Source organism: Tiliqua scincoides, chromosome 6 (genome assembly GCF_035046505.1).
Source record: "Tiliqua scincoides isolate rTilSci1 chromosome 6, rTilSci1.hap2, whole genome shotgun sequence".
NCBI lineage: Eukaryota > Metazoa > Chordata > Lepidosauria > Squamata > Scincidae > Tiliqua > Tiliqua scincoides.
In genome coordinates, this window is record NC_089826.1 from 65,722,452 (window position 1) to 65,743,818 (window position 21,367).

The 21,367-nt window shown below is 43.7% G+C and overlaps 1 protein-coding gene across 1 annotated transcript in view; it reads left to right on the plus strand.

The window, feature by feature from the left end:
* The first annotated feature begins 12,808 nt into the window (after positions 1-12,808).
* The window catches only part of LONRF1 (LON peptidase N-terminal domain and ring finger 1), a 28,421-nt gene continuing 19,862 nt past the window's right edge, over positions 12,809-21,367 (plus strand). Inside the window, exons 1-2 of the mRNA XM_066632409.1 lie at positions 12,809-13,618; positions 20,569-20,687. Of these exons, the coding sequence (XP_066488506.1) occupies positions 12,976-13,618; positions 20,569-20,687 (762 nt within the window). The 5' untranslated portion in view covers positions 12,809-12,975. The remainder of the gene's footprint in view (positions 13,619-20,568; positions 20,688-21,367) is intronic.

Here is a 21,367-nt window from a genome sequence, read left to right on the forward strand (position 1 = left end):
GGCAAATCTCTCACAAAAACCCTTGACTTCCAACAAGCGGACTTCCCTCAGCTTTGGAGGCTGGTTAAAAGGAGGTTGAAAGGGAAGGTAAAAAGAGTCCAATCTCTCCAGAGTGCATGGAGGCTGCTTAAAACAACAGTAACAGAGGCCCGGCGGAAGTGTATACCGCAAAGGAAGAAGGGCTCGACTAAGTTCAGGAGGGTGCCGCAGCCAAGTTAGAGAGGCCGTAAAGGGCAAGGAAGCTTCCTTCCTTAAATGGAAGTCTTGCCCTAATGAGGAAAGTAAAAAGGAACAAAGCGCGGCAAAAGAAATGTAAGAAGGTGATATGGGAGGCCAAGCGAGACTATGAGGAACACATGGCCAGCAACATTAAGGGGAATAATAAAAGCTTCTTCAAATATGTTAGAAGCAGGAAACCCGCCAGAGAAGCAGTTGGCCCTCTGGATGGTGAGGGTGGGAAAGGGGAGATAAAAGGAGACTTAGAGATGGCAGAGAAATTGAATGAGTTCTTTGCATCTGTCTTCATGGCAGTAGACCTCGGGCAGATACCGCTGTCTGAACGACCCCTCCTGACTGAGGAATTAAGTCAGATAGAGGTTAAAAGAGAAAATGTTTCAGACCTCATTGATAAATTAAAGATCAAGAAGTCACCGGGCTCTGATGGCATCCACCCAAGAGTTAAGGAATTGAAGAATGAAGTTGCTGATCTCTTGACTAAAATATGCAACTTGTCCCCCAAAACAGCCACGGTGCCAGAGGATTGGAGGATAGCAAATGTCACGCCTATCTTTAAAAAGGGAAAGAGGGGGGACCCGGGAAACTATAGGCCAGTCAGCCTAACATCTATACCGGGTAAGATTGTGGAATGCCTCATCAAAGATAGAATCTCAAAACACATAGACGAACAAGCCTTGCTGAGAGAGAATCAGCATGGCTTCTGTAAGGGTAAGTCTTGCCTCACGAACCTTATAGAATTCTTTGAAAAGGTCAACAGGCATGTGAATGCGAGAGAACCGGTGGACATTATATATCTGGACTTTCAGAAGGCATTCGACACGGTCCCTCACCAAAGGCTACTGAAAAAACTCCATAGTCAGGGAATTAGAGGGCAGGTCCTCTCCTGGATTGAGAACTGGTTGAAGAGCAGGAAACAGAGAGTGGGTGTCAATGGACAATTTTCACAATGGAGAGAGGTGAAAAGCAATGTGCCCCAAGGATCTGTCCTGGGACCGGTGCTTTTCAACCTCTCCATAAATGACCTGGAGACAGGGTTGAGCAGTAAGGTGGCTAAGTCTGCAGATGACACCAAACTTTTCCGAGTGGTGAAGACCAGAAGTGATTGTGAGGAGCTCCAGAAGGGTCTCTCCAAACTGGCAGAATGGGCAACAAAATGGCAGATGCGCTTCAATGTCAGTAAGTGTAAGGTCATGCACATTGGGGCAAAAAAATCAAAACTTTACATATAGGCTGATGGGTTCTGAGCTGTCTGTGACAGATCAGGAGAGAGATCTTGGGGTGGTGGTGGACAGGTTGATGAAGGTGTCGACCCAATGTGCAGCAGCAGTGAAGAAGGCCAATTCCATGCTTGGGATCATTAGAAAAGGTATTGAGAACAAAACGGCTAATATTATAATGCCGTTGTACAAATCAATGGTAAGGCCACACCTGGAGTATTGTGTCCAGTTCTGGTCGCCGCATCTCAAAAAGGACATAGTGGAAATGGAAAAGGTGCAAAAGAGAGCGACTAAGATGATTACGGGGCTGGGGCACCTTCCTTATGAGGAAAGGCTATGTCATTTGGGCCTCTTCAGCCTAGAAAAGAGATGCCTGAGGGGGGACATGATTGAGACATACAAAATTATGCACGGGAAGGATAAAGTGGATAGAGAGATGCGCTTTACACTCTCACATAACACCAGAACCAGGGGACTTCCACTAAAATTGAGTGTTGGGAGAGTTAGGACAGACAAAAGAAAATATTTCTTTACTCAGTGTGTGGTTGGTCTGTGGAACTCCTTACCACAGGATGTAGTGATGGCATCTGGCCTAGATGCCTTTAAAAGGGGATTGGACAAGTTTCTGGAGGAAAAATCCATTACAGGTTGCAAGCCGTGATGCGTATGTGCAACCTTCTGATTTTAGAAATGGGCTATGTCAGAATGCCAAGTGCAAGGGAGGGCACCAGGATGCAGGTCTCTTGTTATCTGGTGTGCTCCCTGGGGCATTTGGTGGGCCGCTGTGAGGTACAGGAAGCTGGGCTAGATGGGCCTATGGCCTGATCCAGTGGGGCTGTTCTTATGTTCTTACGACATTCTTCAAACTGGTTACCTGAAAGGCTCTCCCATCTTTTCTCTCCTCACCGTAGGATAAGAAACTTATTAAACAGGTCTGTGGTGACACTTGGGAGGAGGGAAGAGCTGCCTCACCTGGAAACATTTTTTGGTAGTTTACCTTCGCGCACTGAAGAGGACACTCTGTTCCAGAACCACCATTCAGAGCGTGATACCATAGTCTTCCGAGACTGAAGGATGCCAACAACGATTGAATTGATAGAAAGCCAGCACAAATATGAAAGAGACAGAGCCAATCAAAGTAATATGTGAGGAAAAGAAATCTTTAAATGTACTAGTGCTATTATCACCTAATAGTTGATAGGTGTGCAAAAAATACAGGCAGACCCCCATATCTGCAGATATGGTATCCACAGTTTCACTTATATGCAGATACAAATATGTGGGGGGGGGACCCCCATGCCCCTCCAACACATCCATTACAAGTACTTTTGTTTACTGTAGTAGTGTTTGCAGCACAGATGCTTCTGGTTTAACATTTTTACTTAACTATACAACTGAATATGCAGACAACTAACCTGCATGCTACTGGGTGACAGACAGGAAGCAGGACAGTTTCTCTATAGTGTGCAAGCTTGTTGCCTGCATGTTCAGTTCTTCAGTTAAGGGAAAATGTTAAGCAAGAAGCACCGGCGCTGCAAGCACTACACCAGTAAACAAAGGTACTTGTAATGGGCATGGGGACACACACACAGGAGACCATTATTTATATAGCATTCCCCATACCCACAATTTCCTTATCCATGGCGGGGGGTGCAGAACTGAACCCCTGTGCATACAGAGACCCACCTGTACTAGAGCATGAGGAGATGCTCACTGTCCACACAACCTCTTTCTCCAGGCACACCCTAAAAAATATAATATAGGGATGCTGGCTAGTTGCATAGCGGGGGGGGGGGGGTGTCACAGGACCAGGGTGGCACTCTTCTGGGGATGTCAATGCCACCCTCATTGTGGCGTTGGGGTCCTGATGCTATGCCACTGTTGCTGACAAAGAGGCATATGTATTTGCTAACATCTCCTTATAAAGGACCACCTAATTTGCTTGCCCAGGAAAAAAAAAGCTTGTGGAAACACCCAGCTCTGCCCTTCTACAAAAGACAGGGTCAGATCCTTGCCAGATCCCAACCCTGTTCCCCAAGCAGTGTGGAGCAGCTCCAAGCCACTCTGTTCTCCTTGGACTTGTGCCACCTCCTGAGGCAGGTCCAAGGAGATCCATTGGGGCTGTGGTGGCTTACCTGGGGGTAAAGGGAAGAGTTTCCCCTTGTCTAGGGTTGAGCCACTTCTGGCCCCAATCTTGCACTGAATTGCACTGCACATGAGGAAATGTATATTTGTTACAAAAAACAAGCCCCTACAGGTGGAAAACTAGCATGTAAATGAGGAATCAAAGCTAGAACCTTCTTTTTTGTCATTCTAGCCTTCCGTGAATGGGGATTTTTGATAAGGGAGAGCATATAACCATATAATTCCCCACATACATTTGAAATGGCTAGATCCCTGAATGGCTGTATCAGGTAGATCATACGTTTATATGTATGGTAAGATTCCACTTAACAGCCTTTTCCATGAACTAATGACGCAAACATATTTCCATTTTCCTGGAACAGCTGCAATTTTAAGGTAACTGAATGAATTTGTAGTACAATATTACTTTTTTGCTACCTTTGGGAATTGAGTAGTCTGTTCAATAACATTTCTTAAAACGATGAAGTCACAGCAAAAACGTTAAAATAGCCATGTTTTGTACACTGAGAAACAATCTGCTGTTTAGGATTTAATCATGGTTACAAAGGTTATCAAATGTTATTTTGAGTTTAATCCAGGCAGCCAGAAGACCTAGCAAAAACAAAAGACTCATTTTTAAAAAGTTATGTTCTTATGTAAGCAACTGGCACAGATCCAGGACTCCCCTTCTAATGCATGCCTGAGTCAATAGTGCATCAGATATCTGGAGAAACTATCACAAAAGAAAAACTGTGAACTCATCTTTCAGTTGGAAGGGGAAAATAGCTGGTTTTCCTGATGTTTTAAACTGTTTTCACATTAGATGAATTATAAGAAAAACTTCATCACAAAAATTAATGTTGGGGGGGGCAAAAAGCTGACCCCCCCCCCAATTTTTTTGTAAAGCACCTGGTACCTGAATGACATTACATAAAATAAAAATAAAATAACAGGTTCCCAAAGAACCCATTCAAATATTCATGCCAGAATTAAAAAAATGATTAAGGAGGCGAATCTAAGATCCAGAAAAAAATGTTATTGTTTTAATGGGAAATTGATGCTTATGGGTGGTTTTTATGACTGTCTGATAGCAGACCTGCATAGGATTTGCGCTAAGAATTAACAGCCAAATCCTATCCAGGGCTTATTTTGATGGATTTTGTGTTCCGTCATTCTGTGAGCTGCAGCTGCCAGGGCAAAGGGCTGGAGAATGCTCATGGGCAATAGCGGCCTCCTGAACCTCCTCCATCCTGCACTGCTGCTGGTAAGTCAGCAGGGGGAAGGAATGTGGGCAGTTTGGTGTGGGAAGCAGGCCAAGCGGGGGGGGGGCAATTTGGGGGCAGAGGAGGACCTTGATAGCAGTGATGAATGCCAAGTTTCTATCCCAAGTTCCTTTCCTCTTTTCCCAACCTGACATGCCCCCTGACTCTCCTTAGACTTTCAATAGCTAAATAGCTGGTGTGCGTCAAGGAGATCTGGAGTGCAGATGGCCTATGGTGAGGTGGCCTACGTCCCACTGATTTCCATAGGACTTAATCCCAGATAGGTGTGTCTAAAATTGCAGCCTGAGTGAAATTCCAGGTGGATATTTTCATCCATGGTTTGTTTCTCCATATAGTTGGCAATATTCCTATCCCCGATGCTGTGATTCTAGTATTTGCCATGTGCTTCTTGGAATTGCTAGGAAATTCACATGGGATTGTTTGGACTGTGTATTCAAAGTAGACAATAATACCTCCACTGACAGGGGGCAGGATTTAACTGAAATTCCCCAATGTTCGAAAAATTCGCTTCTCTTAAAGTTTAATTGCATTTTCACATTAAAAAAACCACATGGTACAAATCCCAAGAGAGTAAATTCCCATACAATACTTAAATGTTTGTTCTGAATCTGAAAATGATAGAATCTGAAAATGGTGGGAAGAACTACACTCAAAAAGAAAAAAAAACTAAAAAAAATTATTAGGAAAAACAGCCGTGAAAGCCAGCTCTGAAACGGACAAATGTTAAAATGTGGCATGAACTTGCAAAAAAGTTCTATATGGACAAGATTAAAAACAGATTGGTTTTACTTTTGCACAAGAGAAACAGCTCATGCACCTAAGGAAAAATATTTTAACCTCTTCTCTTTGGTTTACAATTACTGTAAAATGAACATGATCACACTTGTACCATACAATGTAGAACCTTGCTGTCTAGCACAAAATATGGCAATTTGCAATTTCAATTTTTACTTTTAAACATCCAGTAGGTCTTAATCAGTATGGTGAAAAGTTTCCCAACAAACAAATAATGGCTGGTGTATAATCTCAGGACCAGTTTTCACAAGGAGCAGGTAAAAGTGGCATAAAGGGTGGTAAGTGCTCATACGACTGAATGCTCCAGAGAGAAGGGTTCTTCACTTCAACTGGTTCTTAGTTTGGTTGGGGTGGGGGGACACCAGCTCCATCAGATATCCCACAAAGGGGTCAGAGGGGAAGGATTTTGCCCCTTCTGCTCAAATCACACAATAAAACGTACATTTTCTAGGCATTTTCTACATGGTTCTAGGCAGCACCAACTGCACACATTCATGGAAATCATTTGTAGGCTCAGAGTTCCTTCAGAGATAGATGGATGGATGGATGGATATCACATTGCCTAGAGGAAATGGTATTTATACACCTGTTCACCTTTGCCCATTTCCTACTCCCTCTACCTACACCACTTCTTCAACTTGGCTTCCACACATTCCATGCCATCCCATTTTCAGGGAACCTCATCCTTTCCCTTTTAGAAATCTCAGTGGGGTTATTACATACATTTTGAGAAACCATCTGCCATGACAATATGTACAACTATTTTTAATGACTCCAATAGTAATGAGATATACAAAACTGGTGGTGTCTTCCTTTGCTCACAGCCCACACATTCCTAAGGGGCAGCATCACTCCCAGGGTGACCAGATGTCCTCTTTTTCCAGGACAGGTCCTCTTTTTTAACCATATCCTAGAAAGGAACTTAAATGTTCTCCTTTTCCCTGTGAGTAGGCAGCGCAGAGCCTTCTTGCAATTAATAAACTGTGAGCACAAGCCAATGCTTGTCTACTCAGTAGTAAGTCCTATGGTCTTTAGTGGGGCTTACTCTCAGGAAAGTGTGCATAGGATTGCAGCCTATATGTAATAAAGTATATGTAATATAGTTTTAAATTTAATAATAGGTAATAGTGTTTAAATTAACCACATGAAATAAATATATGAGTGTTTTTAGTTTTCATTTTGTCATGTTTTACATTTTTCTTGGATGTCCTACATTTTGGGGTGCCTGGTCCTTTTGTTTGTGGTTTGTGGTTATGACATCTGGTCGCCCTGATCACTCCTGGTTCAAGAAATGCTATCTCCTGAACTGAACAAAAATATTGCAATTTCAATAGTGTATTATGTTATGGGGCGGCCTCTATTATATAAAATGTTGCTCTCCTCATGATAAGCATGCTCTGGTTAAAATGAGTAATCTATTTAATTAGCGTATCTGACCACACATTGTCTGGTAAGTTACCACTCCCAGGAAAAAGGGTGTTGTTCTATAAAAAGATTTCAACATATGTTAAAATAATCTGTTATCATTGATTTACTCAGGGGCAGTGCAACATGCAGCACTGCCCCACACCAGCACTGTAGAAAACAAAATAAAAAGCCCCTTCTTGCACACTACCTGTAAATGAAGCCAGGGGTCCCCCACTTGAAGGAAACTGCACAGGGAGCAAGGTAACAAGATAAATAGAAGTGGATCATTGGGGCTTGCATCAGTGGCAGGCTGGAAGGAGGCAGAAGGAGGGAGGCACCCCCAGGCAGGTGCTCTTCAGGCTCCACCCTAGTTATGTCTCTGACTGCTCCCACTCCTGGGACTGGAAAAGAAAGAAAGAAAGAGTGGAGTGGAAGAAGAAATGACATGGAAAGAAAAGTGGTGGGTAACTGCATCTCCACCACTTGAGCCCTCTGCTTTCTCCCACTCCATTCCTTTTCCAATCCAAGGAGTGAGAAGAAGAGGAGGAGTGAAGGCAATTGGGTGTGTGTGTGTCCCCCATCAGTTCATTACTTGGGGCAAGCACCTTGGTCAGCATCATGGAAGGACCTGCCCAAAATATATGGGGAATCCAGAACTTGGCAAGATTTGCTGGAGTCAGCAGAAACAGTGTTAAAACTGAAGCAGCCACTTTTAAACAGAGAGCTAAGACTGTAGATGAAGGGGTGAAAGCATACAGGAAGTTATAGGACTTGTACTTTGAGAGGTTATACACACATCAAAAATATGTGCAAGACAAGAGAGAAATGTGGTAACATTTAAGCCTGCTCTCTCAAAAACTGCTGACATTTCCAGGAGGAGAGAACAGGGTGTGGAAACAGGGGGGCGGGACAAGAAACATAATAATCAGGGACACTGAGATTGCAGGGGAAGCAGGAGGAAGCTGGTGCTGCTGGCAGAATTTGCAAGCCAGAGAATATACAGGGTTTAATGAATGAGGACTCTTGACTCCATAGAAGGGCCAACCAATGTTTGTTAAGTATGCCTGGGTTGGGTAGGAATCTTCAGTATTGAACAGCCAGCCTTACCCCTCTCTTTTACTCTGTTCCCAAACTTTCCTGCTCTATGTAAATGTATTTTATGGCTCTCTTGTTTCTATTCTTGTTGACTGTTCACTCTATCTCCCCCCCCCCACTCACACACACACAAACTTCACCTGACACTGTTCAGATGGTTATTTTTATTCATGTTGACACTGCAAGTCATTTTTTAGCTCTTCCCCATGGTTCAGTGCATAGCAACTTTAAGTTTGTGGAAATCCTATTTGCATAGAGTTGGTAGGGATTTCATCAAGAGAGGGACTGGACAGATACGTGGCACATTGCCATATCTGATGTCACAAAGATGTCAAGCCATTAAATGATGAAGGATGCTAGAAACCTCAAATTTTTCTAAGCTGACAGGGAATCACAGAAGAGAGATAAGGGGGAAACTATGTCACAAGCTTATACTGTTGTACAGAGAAACGATACTTGGACACTACTTCTGCATGCTCACAATGCCAAGCTGTTTACCGTTCTCTGCTAGTATGTACTGCAACTACTGTTTTTAAACTTCCCATGTAAAGGACAGTAGCTCATCTGCACTTTTTTAAGGGCTACTGTTATGTCACAGATTAAAAAATATGCTTATGTAAAAGGAAATTAGAATTTTAAAAAAATGATTCCATGCCTGTCCTTGCTGATAAGAAACACCCTTGACTGCATTTTCAATTGTGTCGGAGTGCCCTGTACATTATGCAACCCTGCTTCACAGGAAGTAAACAATTTGTATGCTTTACATAACCCACAAAAGTTGCAGTCTCAGTCAACTCATCTCCATGGATGAATAATGTTCTGCTTGTACAATGAAATAGATGCTAAGAACTGTTCTCTTTACAGCTATACATACAACCTTTAATTTTGCTCCTACTCTGTGAAAGAGGCTTACATGCTGATTGGTACTTCAGGCAAATTGGATAAGCTAAGTTAATGTAAGTGCATCAGTTTATTCAAATTTTGAAATACTAATGGCATTCAAGGAATAACAATAGAGGTCAACAGTCTGAACATTGTCAGCAATGAACACCAAAAGACTGTGGGCACAATCCTCACCGGGTCTACTCAGAAGTAAGTCCTATTTTGTTCAATGGGGCTCACGCTCAGGAAAGTGTGGTTAGGATTGCAGCCTGTGTTTCATCAGGAACAAAAAAGGCCAGAATGTAAGCAATTGTGAACAGACCCAGCAATTCTGTGGCTACAAAAACTGTTCAGATTATAACATTTGGTGATGTGCTTACTGAACAGCTACAAAAGTCTGTCAGTATTCTACTGGTATATGAAGCACTAGGGCCCATTTATATTTTTGAAAATATAAAAAACACATTTTTAATGTTGCAAGACTCCTGCCTGCCATAGTACAATTGTACATATATGGAAAGACCTTCATGTGTGATAAAATTTGAGGGAAACCCAGCTAATATTTTCATGGGCTGTATGAAAATGAACAAGTTTCTGGGTAACTGACTCAGGGCCCAATCCTATCCAACTTTCCAGCACTGGTTCAGCTGTAATGCAGCCCTGAGGCAAGGCAACAAACATTCCTTTACCTTGTCAAGGCCTCCATAACTACCCTCCTACCATAGGATGCAGCGCACACCCTATTGGGACAGCTATTCCAGGGCTGAAAAGTTGGATAGGATTGGGCCCTTTGCTGCCATCACTCAGCATATCACCTGAGGCATCATTACTGAACTTCTCTGTCCTCAAACAGTGAAAAGACCATTGTCCTGAAATAAATAAGACTCGTGCAGGTATATATATTGATGTTTTTCTTTTTAATTGTAATTTTTATAGTACTATTGTATTGTTTATTGATTTTGTTCATTTGTGTACTATTTTTTAATCGATTTATAAGCAAAGAAAGAAAGCTTATGCAGCCAGACAATTGACAGTCTAGTTGCCATTACCCAGGACACTGAGAAAGAATGAAAGGGGGAAGAGGGGAACCATTACACCCTAATGAGAACTGGCAGTCTAGAGTAGATGCCTGTCCCATAGCAACTGTATGATTTGGAGATGACAGAAACATCCACAGTTTAATTGTATTGTATTATTTAACATAACTTACTTTCAGGATCCTTACTGATTGAAATATGTGGTAGATGTGAAACTGCCTTTTTAGAATCAAAGCATAAATTTACAATCCAGAAGCCAAGAAACAAATAAGCAGCTCCGGTTCCTTTGAGAGCTTTATGGAAACTGCCTCTGTGTAAGAGGACAAGCACGGTGCTGACCAATACACAGAGTGACAGTCTCCCCTTTCTTTCTAAATTCAGCTGCCTTCAGAGTTTTCCTACCAGGTAGTTTGAGCAAGCAGTTTATAAATTATCTGGCTGAAAACTTTGAAAAACAAAACTAATTCAAAATAAACAACATAGCCAGCAGCTGCTACAACCAAGCAAGAATAAAAATATAGAACTATACATCCTTAAGTAAAAGCATAACACTCTCTATAGATAAAATTTCAGTATGTTAAACCTACATTTGAAAGAGTAATAATGGTCTTTCCTTGTATTTTAGGAGAGCATTTCAGTTCTCTAAAATGTGCCATGTGGAGAGGAAGTAAATATGACCTTTAATGGTGCAAATTGAAGGAACAATGAGAGGCATTATGGCTGAATGTAGGCTCTACACACAAGGAGATGTGAGAAGAGCTTCCGGCTTTCATGTCCTACCCTGGTCACAAGATCAAGTCATCCTACGTGTGGTGAACTTCCTACACAGTGCTGGGGATGCCAGTATGTTCTTGGTTCACACTAATTGCTCCATGTGCAACAGGGACAGCATATGGCTCGCTCGTGTGGCATGCCATGTGTTGTAAGACAACAAGAAGCATAAAAAAGGAATGTGAAGAATATAAAAATATATAAATATAAAAAGTATTTAAAATAAAGGTATGTATTACAACATACAGCACCCCACCCCACCTTTCTCTCCCTTTCAGGAGATGCTCAAGGCAGCTTACAGTATTTTTCTACATATTAGTAGCCCTTCTTTAAAAAAGAAAAAGAAAGTCTATCCTTAACAAATGTGTGGCAGCATCAGGTGACAGTCAATCATGGCCTGCTGCCTTATATTATTGATCTCACAGGGCTGTTGGTGTTAAATGGTATATGGTATATTAAAAAAAGGTTTAATGTCTGCTACTCAAACTATTCAGACCTAATACTTGGATTTTTGGACCAAAGTAAGTCTTTGCAGGGGTGAGGCAATGGCAGCAAGTGATCCCCAGGATTGCAATCACAAACTGGAATTGGGTTCTGATTGCAGTTGTTGGCTTTTTAGAGGCTTGGGGACCACTGCGGAGCTATCTGAGGTGTACCCCACACTCCCTGTAAGCTGGTGCTCCCTTTGGTAAGTAACCCCCCCTTCTGTCCCTGTCAGCAGCAAGATCATGGGGATTGCATCACTGCCATCACCTATCTTACCAGGGGCCAGGGATAAGTGCTCCCTTAGCTGGTGGGTCACAACCTACCAGTCTGGGAACCACTTGCATGGCACAGTGGCTAAGAGATTGAGCTGCAGATCAGGAAATCATTGGTTTTAATCATGTGGTTGCTTAAGGCAAGCCCATCTCTCTCAGTCCCTCCCTGCAGATACCATCATGACAATGTTAACCCACCTTACAGTGTTGTTGTAAGGATCACAAGTTGATAAGCTTCCATGCTGAGCTGCACCTGCCAAAATTCCCTCTGAACACAATGGTTGAGCCGTTTCTGTCCAAAGTTGCATATATGCAACAGGGAGCAAATGTGTACACCTGTGGGCAGGGCAAAATTGGGTTAAAGGCAGTGGTTTCCAAACTTTTTAGTACCAGGACCCACTTTTTGAAACAGTCTATCCAGACCTGTCTAGGTCTACCTGTCTTTTTAAAAAGGAAGTCTAGAAAGAAATATTTTGTTTCTTTGTTGGTAATATTGAACAGAAGAAAAAGCCCCTCAAACATTTCTCTCTCTACATTCACACTTACTTGCAAATGGCAGGAGCTCAGCTCCTTGCAGGGCAGTTAGGAGCTACCTTGCAAACTGCAGGAGCTGAGCTCATTGCAGGGTAATTAGCTACAGTGTCTGATTTATGAACAGCCTCAAGACTTGAGGCAATTAATTATCTGATCTGTCCATCACCCTGTGGTGACCCACCAAAAATCAGGCCACGTCCCACAGTTTGGGAAGCCCTGGTTAAAGGTATAGTTGCTCTGTCCCACTTTGGTCACCTTGGACTCGCGGTTGCAACATGTTATCTAAGCAGGGCTGCTGTGCCTCAGGGATAAACCCAAGAGGAAGGACTTGTGCAGGGACATGCTTATGTAAGGGAGCACAGCCAGGCAGCAGAACACAAAGCATCTCCAGAGCCTGCCAGCCCAGCCCTGAGGCCAAGGCGCTCCACAGGACTAGCGCTGTCGCTCAGCCACGCCCCCCCAGCCGGCTTTTCTCCTGCCTCGAAAGTTGTGGAGACTCACCAGGGCTCGCGCGGGGGTCCGGTTTTATAACTCTCCTCTCCTTCGGCCACGCCCCCTTCGGCTTCGCCAGCCAATGGGAAGTGAGCTTCTGTCCGGAAAGTCAGGTGACGCGTCGCTTTATGTAAGTCTTAGTGGCGTTGTTCGGGTCCGTCTTGCGGCTGGCAGAGAGTATGGGACGGGCGGCGGTGGCGGTTGGGCTCGTAACGGTTACCTGCTTTGGGACGCGCGAGGGAGCTTAAAGGGGAGAGGGGCGCGCGTGCGCTCGGGAGCGCGCTTAACGGCTGTAACGGCAGACGGAGAAGCGCTCGGGAGCGCGCATGCCGCCCGGGCTGCTATGAGGAGGCGGCGGTGGCGGTGGCAGGAGCCGCGGGCGTCGCGTGCCACACCCCCCTCCGAGGCCCGTTCGGAGCGTGGAGGAGACATGGCGTCCTCGCTGGAGGCGCTCCCCGAGCCGGGTGGCGGCCAGTCGGAGCAGGAGCGGCTGCTGAGACGCGGGGAGCGGCTGGCGCTGGACAACCACCTGAAGGAAGCCCTGGAGACCTACTCGGCGGCGCTGCGCCTCGGCCCCCCGCTCGCCGCCAGCGCCCGCCGCCGCCTGGGCACGCTGGTGGACTGCCTGGTGCTGCACTACCGGCTCCGGCAGTGGGGGGCGGAGGGCGGCGAGGGAGAGGAGCGGCGGCTTCCCCCCGGCGGCTTTCTCTGCTGCGGCTGCCGCGGCTTCCTGGCTGAGCCGGTGACGGCGCCGTGCGGGCACACCTACTGCCGCCGCTGCCTTCGTGAGGAGCTCTGCGCCCGGTGCCGCCTGTGCGGCGCCCCGCTCGGGGCCTCCGCCGCGTCCGTCGTTCTGGCTCACCTGGCGGAGAAGTGGTTCCCGGAGGACTGCAGGAGGGCGCGCACCTGGCGCCACCTCGGCGGCTTGCTCGGCCGAGGGCAGCTCCGCGAAGCTCAGGAAGCCGCCAGCCGCGCTCTCCGAGAGGGTAAGCGTGCGGACCGGGGTGGCTCTTCTCTCTCTCAGCCCCACAGGGCATCTCAGTATTGATGCAGAAGTTGCAGCCCCATCCTGGGCATGTCTACTCTGGAGTAAGTGAGCCCCATTATAGGCTCTGGGACTTACTCGCAGGTAAGTGTGGATAGGATTGCAGCCTGGCAGCCTAATCCTAGGCATGTCTACTCAGAACGAAGTCCCTTTGTGTTCAGTGAGACTTACTCCCAGGAAAGTGTGGATAGGATTGCAGCCTGACAGCCCAGTCCTATGCATGTCTACTCAGAAGTAAGTCTCATTATGTTCAGTGATACTTACTCCCAGGAAGGTGTGGATAGGGCTATAGCCTAGATCCTCTTGGGATTTTGCTCCAGCAGGACTCTGAAAATTCCATAGTGTTTTGGACCTTGGGCGACTTTCACACATGATGAAACTCTTAGCCCTGAAATAATTCCTGTGAAGGTATCTGTGGAAATCCTCAGTCTGGGTTGCTATGAACAGTCATTTGACTCCTGTCTGTCTATTTCACACCTTCCTTTCCAGCCATTGATGACAGCAATATCTTGGGTGATTATATAAATAACCTTCCAGGAGCAAATACAGTACTGTTCCCTAAAATCAATTCACAACAGTCAGTTGTGAATGAGTGTTGTGTAATTGGAACAATCCATGTGGCTAATGGTTTATTTGCTTTGGAGGCTGTTACTAAGTACAGGTAACTTTCCAGTGAAAAGCATGCATATTAAGTAACATACTTGGATAATCTGCAGACAAGGTGGTCTGTATACAATAATCTTGGATAGTCCCCTACAGATGACTTGTGCAAGAATTTTATACAGGTTATACTGTGGAGTCTGTTTTCACCTTTATAGTATGTAATTAGCATTAAATGGGTAGTTGGCACAGAAGCAGTGATGGGTATTTTGGATACCTCTACAGTGGATGGCGGTTACAAGAAAAAGTGTGAGAGAGATCTTTTCTGTGCAGTAAGGAAGCCCCATTATGGGGCTACTGCTGTTGCCCTCAGTGTTACAGGAAAGTGTATAATAAGGGGTGGAGAGTGTTTATACTTTTCAGAGGTTCCAAAGTTGGAATTTCTTTACAGGCACTTTATAAAGGTAGGGAAGCACCTTTATTAAGACATTTTCTAGGAGTTAGCCTGTGTAATGTCTAAGAAACACATATTTATTACTGTCGTGTTAGTAATGATGACAGTTGTGGTTGGTGAGAATGTTTGAGATTTTTAGTATACGTTGTAATTCTTCAGACTGTGGGGAAAAAACCTAAGTGGGAGACATTAGTCTTACTTCTGAAATTAGGATGCTGGAAATGGCTGAAATCTGTAAATGGGCTAGCAAGTGTGTTTCGAAGGTCCATGAGTGCATGTGCATATCTCTCTGAATTATGTTTGGGACACTGATTCAAATGCATTACTGTACTTTAACAGAGAGAGGGGCCTATTTTCAGTTTCCTTCTCAGTATTACTGAGACAGTTCGCTGGGGCTAGTTGCATAAGCAGATGGGGGCGTGGAAGAGTTGTATAATGCTTGTGACATCATAGATAGGCATGTTGGGCCTTTCACAACACATTGCTAGGAAAAGACATGGGGTACAAGGAGGTCAAGGGATATGATTAGGCTAATATTCATTGAGCGCTTTACAGCATGTTCCGCATTGGATAAAGACTTGTAACATATTGTGGGAGAGGTAGTTTGGTCTAGATCATATGTATGTCTCTATTTCTCCAACTCATGTTGGATTTGTAGTGCTAGCTGTGGTGTCTCTGTTTTTCTGGCTATTAAAATTCATATTTGGAGCCTATATATATGCTCATGTGTTTCATCTATTATGCCAGTGTTTCTCAAACTGGGTGGGTTGTGAGCCGATTTCAGGTGGGTCCCTATTCATTTTAATATGTTACTTTTAATAGATTAGACTTGATGCCATCATGCTATGTGACTGCATTTGGAGAAATGTTACAGATTTGTACTTTTAACAGGCTACTTTGTATATGCTTTTAACAATAATAGTAAATGGGACTTGCTCTTGGATAAGTGTGGGTAGGATTGCAGCCTAGGACTTTTAAAAACTTCCTGCTTGATAATGTAACATCTGGTGGGTCCTGACAGATTCTCATTCTGAAAAGTGGGTCCTGGAGCTACAAGTTTGAGAACCACCATATTATGCATTTGTATTTCTGGGGGTCTTGGTACTTCACCTTTTGAAATTAATAGGCAGCTGCAAGGTGGCAGCCAGTTTGAATAATGAACCTGGTATCAAATTCTAAAGCCTAACAGACGTTTTTGTATTCATCTAACCTTGCTGAGGAAAGATTATCACTGCTTAAAAATCATGAAATTATTCAGAGAACTGCACAAAAGGGAATTGATTTTAGTGTCAGGATAAGGATATTTGTTTGAAGTCTGGGTAGGAAGAAGTAGATGGTGAGTACAGAAGTTCTCTGTGATGAGACTTTTTGAATGTACTTGTATTTAGAAGTATGGTATGCATCATGCAATAAATGTCCATAATTTTGAGTATGTGAGAGTGGAAATGCTATTTTTAAAAAGAAATAAAAATCCAGAACAAGCCAAATAGGATCTCAAGGCCTAGAAGTTGTTCTCTTGCTGAAGAACTATGTGAATGTTGGGATGTGACATATTTGTATGGCCTGTGATTCAGTTGGTGATTCTTGGTCATGTGATTTGATCAGCAAGAGCTATCTGAGTGGGATTCTGTGCTTCAAGTATAATGATGCTATAGTAAGCCAACAGGTCTTAAAAAGGACTTTAGACACACTCTGCGTGAGTTGTATATGCTGTGTACCAATAAGGATTCTAGAGATGCTGAGTAGAGGGCATCTGTACTAAGTATAGATGTATAGTTTGACTAAGAACAAAACATTGTTTCAAATGCTTAGATAACAGCATTTCAGATTGTTAGGTTAGCTTCTAACAGCTCCTATGGCCAATTGTTGCAGAGAGCAGAATAAATACCTCTGGTAGTCCTAAAGGCTAAAGATCAGGTGTTCTAATCTTGTTTAAGATTGATCTGCTTCCCCCAAGCTCTGTCTAGAAGAGAACTCCGTACTATACATATAATGTCAAAATGTACAGCAGGTCTTTTCAACTGACTGATCTTTTGGGTCAGTCAGCATAAATGCAATGTTGCTAACTTGGGGCCCCACTGAATCTGCATGCTAGATACTAAATGTGGAGATGATTTTTGCCTCATTGGTAATAATAACAATAATAACTAATAATAACAAGACTAATTTTGGAAGTGATTTTGTAAATTATGGGAATGCTGGTTTTTCAGAATATCAGGTTTAACCCTTTTATGGATACTAAAAAGAACAATATTCAAGAAGCACCTGACAGACTGGTGTGGGCATATCAATTATTCAATAAAAACTGCTATATAAATACTCTTACTAATATTGGTATGCTGTTTCAGCAGTAGGGTTATTTGTCTGGAAGTACTCTTTCTCTCAGAATGAGTAGTTTCATATACCGTATTTTTCGCTCCATAAGACGCACCTGACCATAAGACGCACCTAGTTTTTAGAGGAGAAAAACAAGGAAAAAAATATTCTGAACCAAATAGAGTAATAAAATATTTAATAAACTATAACAGAATAACATTTGAACTATGTAAAGTGAACAGCAGTCAACAGTGGCATTAAGAACCATTATCACTGTCATTAACAAATGGAGAGACTTACAGGTTTGAGCACTCTAGTATTCTGGAAACACCAAGAACTCATCATCGCTAGAGTCAGAATTTATGAAGCTCACAAAAGCAGATGCACACAAATAGGGGATCACATTATCTTTCTGCTACAATGATGTTCTGCCAAATTCCAAACCACTGGGCCTCGTGCCCGCTTAAGGCTGATCAGTCCCCCTTGTGCAACTCACTAGTGCAGCAAGCAAAAATGAGTCCAGTTCCAGTCCACAGATGCCAAGTAAATCAGTCCCATCATTCAGAGTTACCAAATCAGAGTCCAGAGCCAATAAGCCAAATTACAGTCCAAGGTCAGGTACCAGGTAGGTCAGTTAAATCCATCAGGGTAGCCAAGTCCAGTCAGATTCCAAATTCAATAAATCCAGCCAGTCTCCTCCCCTACCTCCAACCTGCACTCCTTCAAAACCCACAAACCCTTTCTGCCTCTGGTACTCCTTATATCCCTGAGGACCCTATTGCCTTCCAGTGGCTGCACCTGTGCAGCACACTCTGCTGGATGCCCAGGCCTTACCCTTAAAGGGGCCACTGCTGACACCACATCTACCTCCTCACCAGATCTTCCTGGATTCCAATACAAGGGGGGGGGGGGAGCAGATCTCTATACATACCAGTGCAAAAACAGGGGAAAGGTGTGGGGGAGGTAAGATCTTTGTATAGGCATCACAGCAAGACCAATGCAAAACCCCTTGCACACAGAACCAACAGAAGGAAGTGGGGGGGGTGCAGATCTCCATACATACCAGTGCAAAAGCAGGGGAAAAGTGTGGGGCAGATAAGATCTCTGTATAGGCATCACAGCAAGACCATTGCAAAACCCCTTGCACACAGAACCAACAGAAGGAAGTGGGGGGGGGTGCAGATCTCCATACATACCAGTGCAAAAGCAGGGGAAAAGTGTGGGGCAGATAAGATCTCTGTATAGGCATCACAGCAAGACCATTGCAAAACCCCTTGCACACAGAACCAACAGATGGAAGTGGGGGGGGGGTGCAGATCTCCATACATACCAGTGCAAAAGCAGGGGAAAAGTGTGGGGGAGGTAAGATCTCTGTATAGGCATCACAGCAAGACCATTGCAAAACCCCTTGCACACAGAACCAACAAATGGAAGTGGGGGGGGGGGTGCAGATCTTCATACATACCAGTGCAAAAGCAGGGGGAAAGTGTGGGGCAGGTAAGATCTCTGTATAGACATCTCAGCAAGACCAATGCAAAACCCCTTGCACACAGAACCAACAGATGCAAGTGGGGGGGGGGGCGCAGATCTCCATACATAGCAGTGCAAAAGCAGGGGAAAGCTAAGTCATCCCCAGTAGAGCCAATGGGGCTCACTCCCAGGGATGAGTGGACTGGAGAAAAGCCAGCCAGCGCCTCCTCTCCCAGGGAGGAGCCCGTCTCAGTCCCTGGGCTCCCTGGACTCACTCCCTAAGCTCGCTCCCTGGGCTCACAAGCCTGCCAGGGGCTCACTCCTAGGGATGCGTGGACAGGAGAGAAGCCCTCGATTGACTCATTTCGCCTGGAGATGGACTGGTAGCTTGAGGGTCGACATAATGAGCACCCCTGCTCTAGGGGCTTGCTCAGCAAGACTGCCACCCCACCCCCCCTTTCCTGGGAGTGAGCCCCAGTGACTCTGAGACTTACTTCTGAGTAGACACGTGGGCTTTCTCAGCGAGCCAGCCATCCCAGCCACCCACCCCCCCTTTCCCGGGAGTGAGCCCCAGTGACTCTGAGACTTACTTCTGAGTAGACACATGGGCTTTCGAGCCTGCCATCCCACCCACCCACCCCCGCTTTCCTGGGAGTGAACCCCAGTGACTCTGAGACTTACTTCTGAGTAGACACGCGGGCTTGCTCAGCAAGACTGCTACCCCACCCACTCCGCTTTCCTGGGAAGCGGAGCCGAGCAGAGCGGGCAGGGGGCGGGGCCAGGGGCGGAGTTTTTTTGTTTTTTTGTTTTTTTGCAGTATTCGCTCCATAAGACGCACACACTTTCCCCCCCACTTTTTTGGGGGGAAAAAGTGCGTCTTATAGAGCGAAAAATACGGTACATAGTTTCTAGTTCACTTTCGTTTACATGACTAACATGTTATATTAAAAGACATGTTTTTTAAGTAAAATGTTCATTTTTAAAAAAGTTTTTACCATTTTCTTATTTATATTAGTGAAAAAGGAGGGAGGTTAACTTGGAAGCCATTGATGTAAAACTGTAATCATCTGGTGTGTGTATTCACATGTGATTAGAGTGTTTCATCTATTTTGGAAACATGTTTAGTCAGTATAGTACTTAACGTTTATGTTATCTGCTGTAGTTGGTGTTTGAAGGTTAGAACCTGAGAAGTCAGATCTGTATTAAAATGAAAACATACTACTATTACTTTTGAGCTGCAACATTCTGCATATTTCTGAACTAAAGTTCTAGCACTGTTTGCATGTGTGATTCCCTTTGGATGTCATTTTCACTATGGTGAATAGCAGCAGGTTCAGAGTGATGTTCATCAGGAAAAATTCATTGGCGAAGGGGACTAAAGTGCTTCTACTCTTCCTGACTAGAGGATGCCATTTAAAAAAATAACTTTTTTTGTAACCATGAAGGCTAGAACATACAGTGCTGAAACCCAAATGTTGGAAACTGTTCCCCCCCTTTTTCGTTTGAATTATATTCTCTATCCTGTAAACTGAGGGTGGCTTGGGATATTTTCTGAAGGCTCAGTAGAGGAGGGATTTGGAGAAAAAGAGGTGGTTTCTGGTTTTGTGTTGCAATCTGTCTATATAGAAAGAAAGCTTTTAAGAATAGATTGGTTATGTTGCCAATTATATAAATTTGTGCTTGGATTGGCTTTCAAATCTGTCCTTCTGTGTGCATAAACTGGTAAATGATCCCGTAAACAGGCTAAATTTTTTAGTGTTTGGGGAATTTTTACTGTTTCTTGAGCAAATGCTAAAGTAGCCTTGCAAATAAGCACACAAATCTAAACTAACCTGCCTGTCCTCCTGCAACAGTGTTGATGTTTATAGCACATCAACAGCTTTAAAGAATGAACCACTTTTCTTCCAACTTGCATAAACTTTCCTGCCTGATTGGTTAGGAAATTTTCTTTCCTTAGTTAAGTATCTGTTTGCACATCTGTAGTATATTTTAGATTATAGAAAATTATTCAGTTCTGAAGTTGTATGATGAAATGTTCGTTTTTATTTTAGATCCCAGTGACTTGATGCTACAGGTTTATAGAGCTGAGTCATATGCCGGCCTCCAAGAACTCAAATCTGCCCTAGATGACCTGAATGCTGTTGTTGCTAAAATGCCAAATTGGCCTGAGGTAATTTAAAAAGAACAGTTTGAATGTAAATAGCATACAGTATTGCTTACACTATGTAAGCTATAGAAACAATGATGCCTTCCTAATATCACAAAGATTACTTCCAAAAATGGATGAAAAATTTTCAGCAAGTGTCAAACCCTCATTTGTTTGTGGCTAAATTGCCAAGCCTAATTGTATAGCACTTGGGAAACTTTATCCAGAGACAAGTAACAGGTGTGTGTGTGTTTGTCAAAAATGTTTAAAGTCAAGTGATACCCTCTGCCCCCAGTGCTAAAATGGAATTGACTTGTTTCTTTTTTTTGTCATTTATTTATTTATTTAACTATAATAAACATAAAATAGAAAAACAAATACATACATAAACAAAATTCCAATAAAGCAGCACAAGCGAAGCCAAAACATTCCCATACTTATAATCCAACTACATACAGTCCAAACATTAACAAATGTTAATCTATACCACTAATACTTCAAAATCAATCTTCAAATCCAAAATACCTCAAATCCTCATCCTCTCTCTGATTCAAAAAATCAATAACTGGACTCCAATTCTTCAAAAAGGTTTCTGTTGAATTCTCCCTAAGCAAAATTGTTAATTTATCCATCTCCGCATAATCCATAAGTCTTATCCACCATTCCTCCACCGAAGGTATATTCATAGTCTTCCAATTTTGAGC